The following is a 6,000-nucleotide window of genomic DNA, read 5'->3' as shown; positions in this document are numbered from 1 at the left end:
AGTTACAGGCAGTTGTGAGATGCCTGATGTGGGTGCTCAAATTTGAACTCAGATCCACTGGAAGAACAGCAAGTGCTCTTAACTGCTGAGCTGTCTCTTGAGATCGTGGAAATGAAAGTGCTGGGAATTGGGCCCAGGTCCTCTCCAAGAGCATCCCGTGCTTTCAACTGCTCAGTTATCTCTCCTGTCCCAAAGTTTTTTTTTTTTTTTTAAACATTTTATTATTTTTATGTGTATGAGTGTTATGCCTGCATGTAGGTAAGTGCACCTGTATCGTGCAATGCCGGCAGAGGAAAGAAGAGGCCGTCGGATCCCCTGGAACTGGAGTTACGGGACAGTTGTTAGTTGCCATGTGGGTGCTGGGATTCGAACCTGGGTCTTCTGTAAGAACAGTCAGTGTTCTTAACCACTGAGCCATCTCTCCAAAGTTTTAACATTGGTGTATTTACTGTACCTTACTATCTGCTGAAATTTTTTTTTTTTTTTTTGAGACAGGGTCTCCCTGTAGCCCCAGCTGTCCTGGAACTCACTATGTAGACCAGGCTGGTTTTGAACTCACAGAGATCCGCCTGCCTCTGCCTCCCAAGTGCTGGGATTAAAGGCGTGTGCCACCACGCCCGGCGAAATGTTTTTATGTATAAAATCTGCATTAAAGCAGTAGTATGTGGTTATTTTCCCACCACTCAAGATTTTAATATGTGAAGATTCTGGACCAGAAAATGTACAAAGAGAAGACAAAGAATATCAAAGTAATTTAACAACAAATTTCTAAAACCCTTCATATATTAAAATTGTAAGATAAAAATATGATTTACAATACATGTTTACCATTATGATATAGACAGGAAAATAGTATCTATACATCCTACTTATCAAAATTCCTATTGTAATGAAAATACTCAAATGTTTATAAATATTCAAAAATTTGTATTGAACAGTATTCTTTGGTGTTCATAAAAGTGCAAATATTGATCTATTTATCCTAATGTCTTTTTAAATTTCTTTTTTTTGTCTTTTTGAGACAGGGTCTCTCTGTAGCCCCAGCTGGCCTGGAACTCGCTATGTAGACCAGGCTGGCCTTGAACTCACAGAGATCCATCTGCCTCTGCCTCCCAAGTGCTGGGATTAAAGGTGCGCACCATCACGTCGGCCCTAATATCTTTTTAGATTACACATCCAGCTAAAATTGGAAATGAAATGCATCAGATATTACTATAGAGCAATTCTGATTTCATGGTGCCCAAATGCTATGTACAAGTTTTACTTAACTCTTGAACAAAATTACCCTTTGATATTTCTTACATATGTACTTTTCCCCAGAAACTAGAAAGATGTTATAGCCTCAGGCAGAGAATTCAACTCTGAATTGACAATTATTTGTGGTTCTCTCACCCGTCCCACAATATATTTATGATGAAAACCTAGGACTGAAGAACAGCAGCTTGATGAGCATCTTAAGAGTGCCAGATGCACACACAGAAACAAGAGCATTCTACTTTGGAGCAGGATAACAGCGAGTAACAGGGACACAACTTAGGATAAGTTCTTTACCCTAATAAATTACTGTTCATTTGCAAATACTACCAAAAGTAAAAAAAATTTATTTAACAGAGTGGTTGGTCTTGTAATACATCAAAACTGTAATGTTGTAGTTCCCTATTTTGACTTTCTTAAATCAGTGGTTGAAGTTTCTCCTGAATAATTTAGTTTACATTTAAAGTGGCAATACAGTTTTTACTTAATGGTCTTAAGTTATAATTAGAAACCAGTTTTATATACAGAAAATCCATAAATATAGAATTTTATTTCTATTTTGTCTTTAGGCTATGCAAAAAATTGACTAAAAACTTTTCATTTAGGTCTTTGCAATAAACGTGTAAATACATATTTACAATGGAGATGCTTTCTGATAGAAAGTAAATGCACATAAGAAATTTTGGTCTTCACTAGAGCCCATCATTATTTGTCCATTTTTTCAAAGATGTGATATATTATGTTCACTCAGTTAAGATTTCTTTCAAACACATAATTCAAATAGAGCAACAGGTTTTCTTTTTACAATTAATGCTTCATTTTGCATTTCAATTTTCTTAAAAAAAAAAAAGACTTCTTGATCCAACAGTAGGGAGCTTTAAAAGTTTTTGTACAATTATGTGCGATTTTCATTCCTCTGACAATGTCATGGACACTGAGTCACTTAATCTTCACTGTTCATACCCCTGGGGTAATTCCTGAGTTATCTCACATGATATAAGTTCCATCTTTGCAGTACTTCATGGATTCCATCTGTTTTGTCATAGCTAGAACATCATGGAATCCAGTACTTAGGCCAGACATATGTTGGAAGTATGCCTCCTTTTCTACTTGAATTGTTAAGTTGTTTACTCCAGCATCTTTAAGTATTCCTGTGACCTGTTTAAAAAAAAAAAAAAATCCATAAAATTTAAAGAATTTAGTATAGTATATATTTTATCTTCATTTTTCATTTTTAGCTTTGAGACAGGGTTTTGTGATATAGCCCAAACCGGCCAGAACTCACATGGTAGTCCAGGCTGGCATTAAACTTGAGGTAGTCCCACCTTCACCTCTTGAGTATTGGGATTACAGGTGTGAGCAAATATGCCTTGGACAGTACATATGAAATCATTAATGTCACTTTTTTTTGCCATTGTTACTTTTGAGACAGGGTATCCCTTTAGCCCCAGCTGGCTTGGAACTCATGATGTAGACCAGGTTGGCCTCAATTTCACGGTGCTCTGAGCAGCTAAAGGTGTGTGCTATTATGCCTGGCAATATTACCTTTTTTTTTGTAGTAACAGTGTCAAACTATCAATTGATATTAATATATAAATATTAATATATAACTTACATATTATAATATATAAATATTTACTAGTCAGTGAAAATGTTAGATAGAATCTGTAAGAAGGTCATGAAATTACTGAGGTCATAAATTACCAGACCTTTAAAGTAGGAAAGGAAAACAGCTATATTCTCATTTGGCACAACTCGAATAGCTATAAGACCTATTTTGATCTCTATCTCCAGTCAGCATCTACTCTACCAACATGGTTACCATTAGCTATATTTACAGTTAACTTATTTCTTGATAGTGTACTCAGATAAATCAAAAAGGTTTTTCTTTTTTTCCAATTAACTTAGCCTGTCCTCTAAATACTAAAACTTAATTTATAATTTTGAATATAAATTTAAATTTACTAAAAAAAATAAATTATGCTGATTTTATAGGTGATTGCCTATAATCTCAGTATTCGGGAGGAGGCAGAAGGATCGGGAGTACAAGGTCATCCTTGGCTACATAGTGAGTTTAAGGCCTGGGCTACATGAGACCCTGCTTCAAAAACACTGACCAATCAAAGACTAATATTTTTGAAGAGTCAATGACTACTGATGACGTGTACAGTTTTACGAATTATATTAAACAAAATTACTGAAACAAAAGATTATTTACCTGATGCACGATTCTTTGTTCCAGCACATCAGATGTCACCTGAATATGAACTGTTCCTGCTACAATACTGGCAGAATGACGCCAAAAGTGAGGGTCTCGGTATGATATCAATCCTTCAATTTTCTGTATCTGTCAAATAAATGGAGAGGTGGTATAAATGGATCCTAGAGTAAACACATGGACTCCTTAATCTGGGAATCATTACAGGGAGGCCAGAGAAGTGGAAAGGAATAGGACAGAGACACCTTGAAATAAGCTGTCCTTTATTGACAGTGCACACACTTTACCTGGACACAGTGAATGAACTATGTGGTTTCCTTTACATTGGCTTTCTCTCTTTCATTGTTATATAGAGATAACATATTTGGTGCACACCTGTAGTCCCAGCATTTGGGAGGCAGAGGCAGGCAGAGCTCTGTGAGTTCAAGGCCAGCCTGGTCTACATAGTGAGTTCCAGGCCAGCTGGGGAGGCCAAAAAAAAAGAGATAACCTCATCGAGAGGGAGAGGCAGGTGACTCTCTGAGTTTGAGGCCAGCTTGGTCTACATAGTGAGATCCCGTCTCAAACAAAGGAGAAAAATCTCATTTTTTAAAAAATATTATTTTATGTGTATGCATGTAGGTTGGTGCACCCATGTCATGCAATGCCCACTGAGGTCAGATGAGGGCATCAGATCCCCTGGAATTGGAGTTATAGATGGTTGTTAGCCTCTATGTGGGTGCTGGCAATCAAACCTGGGTCCCCTGCAAGAACAACCAGTGACTTAACTGCTGAGGCTTCCCTCTAGCCCCAATAACCTGTTTTTTTAAAAAAACTATTTTATTATTTTTATGAGTGTGAATGTATTACCTGCGCATATGTAAGTGCACCCATATCGTGCAATGTCCGAGGAGGTCAGAAGAGGGGGTCAGAGTCCCTGAAACTGGAGTTATGGGCTGTTAACTGCCATGTGGGTGCTGGGATTTGAACCTGGGTCTTCTCCAAAAGCAGACAGTGTTCTTAACCACTGAGCCATCTCTCCAGCCCCTAACCTCAGTTTTTAACAGCAGAGGATTGGTTAAATAAACTATTAAGTACAGAAGATTGCTAAATAAATGTACTATTACATTGTCATTAAAAATATAGTAGAAAAACTGGTGTGGTGGCGCATGCCTTTAATTCTAGCACTTGGGAGGTAGAGGCAGGTGGATCTCTGTGAATTCCAGGCCAGCTGGGGCTACAGAGAGACTCTGTCTCAGGGAAAAAAAAAAAAAAAAAAAAAAAAAAAGTAGTAGTTCAAAGTTGGCATGGTGTTATATATACCTTCAGTCCTAGCACTTGGGAGGCACAGCTAGGTGGGTATGTGTGAGATCCAGGCTGGCCTGGTCTACATTTCGAGTTGGGACAACAGGAAGATGCTGTCTCAAAAAACCCAAACAAAATTAAACAAAAAATGTAGTAGAGCCAGGGGTGGTGGTGCATGCCTTCAAGCTTATCACACATGAGGCAAACAGATCTCTGTTGAATTTGAGGTCAGCTTGGTCTACGCAGAGAGTTCCAGACCAACCAGTGCTGCATAATGAGACCCCGTTTCTAAAAAAGTAAAAGAATGTAGTTTTCAATATGCCATTTTTAAGTGGAGAAAAATTTATGAAACTTATTTTTGCTTCCAAAGCATTTTTATGTATTAAAACAACTTATAAAGTGTAAAATTTCATGTGGTTTTTTTCCCTTCGTTTTTGTATTTTCCTGTACTTTAGAGTTCTCAGTAATGGATATATATATATATTATTTTTGAAATTAAAAAAATACTTTTACGGGGCCAATATAATTTCATAAGAGTACATATGTATAGCTAAAGGCTACTTAACAAGCAACAATGCCAGACAGGCGATACCTTCTTTTGAGTTGTTGGCCAGGGTGGCCAAAGGGATTCCCAGATAGTAACCCAGCATAAAACTGGGAAAATGAACAGCAGACCCCAATCTTATCCAAAGGAATATTGACAACTGATTACTGCTAGATGAGGAACAGCTGACCCTCCTAAAACAAAGACCTCTAGACAGGCTGACTAGATTCACCAGAAGGGCAAGTAGTGGGGAATGGCTGGGGGTGCCAACAATACAGCAGACAGTAGCAGAGATATCAGAATATAAGGGCTCTAGTGGGGGGAGGGAGGCTATGGGAGGGTGCTATCTAGGAAGTGGGTGTAAAAATAAAAAAAAAAAACAAACAACTTTTTAGGGACGGGCACATAGTTTAGTTGTTAGAATGCTTGCCTAGCATGTATGACATCCTGGGTTTAATCTCTAGCCCTGGAAAAAAACAGGTGTGGCGGTACATGCGGACAGTCCCAGCACTTGGGAAGTGGAGTCAGAAGGATCATAAATTCAAGGTCATCCATGGCTATATATATGGAGTTCAAGTCCAGTATGGCTTGTGTTTTCCCACAGGAAAAAAAAAAAAAAAAAAAAAAAAAAGAGCAAACAACAACAAAAAAAACCAAACAGTAAGTTTGAGGCCACCTGAGCTACACAGTGAATACCAGG

General features: G+C 37.8%; 1 protein-coding gene across 1 annotated transcript in view; it reads right to left on the bottom strand.

The window, feature by feature from the left end:
* Positions 1-1,581: 1,581 nt before the first annotated feature.
* Slc30a5 (solute carrier family 30 member 5) overlaps positions 1,582-6,000 on the bottom strand; it is a 35,541-nt gene continuing 31,122 nt past the window's right edge. Inside the window, exons 15-16 of the mRNA XM_008838838.2 lie at positions 3,473-3,601; positions 1,582-2,412 (exon numbers count right to left, since the gene is read on the bottom strand). Of these exons, the coding sequence (XP_008837060.1) occupies positions 2,242-2,412; positions 3,473-3,601 (300 nt within the window). The 3' untranslated portion in view covers positions 1,582-2,241. The remainder of the gene's footprint in view (positions 2,413-3,472; positions 3,602-6,000) is intronic.

This window comes from Nannospalax galili, unplaced genomic scaffold (assembly GCF_000622305.1).
Source record: "Nannospalax galili isolate Female #2095 unplaced genomic scaffold, S.galili_v1.0 scaffold518, whole genome shotgun sequence".
Classification (NCBI taxonomy): Eukaryota; Metazoa; Chordata; class Mammalia; order Rodentia; family Spalacidae; genus Nannospalax; species Nannospalax galili.
Note: the sequence above shows the minus strand (reverse complement) of the source record. Positions and strands in the feature narration are given on the sequence as shown.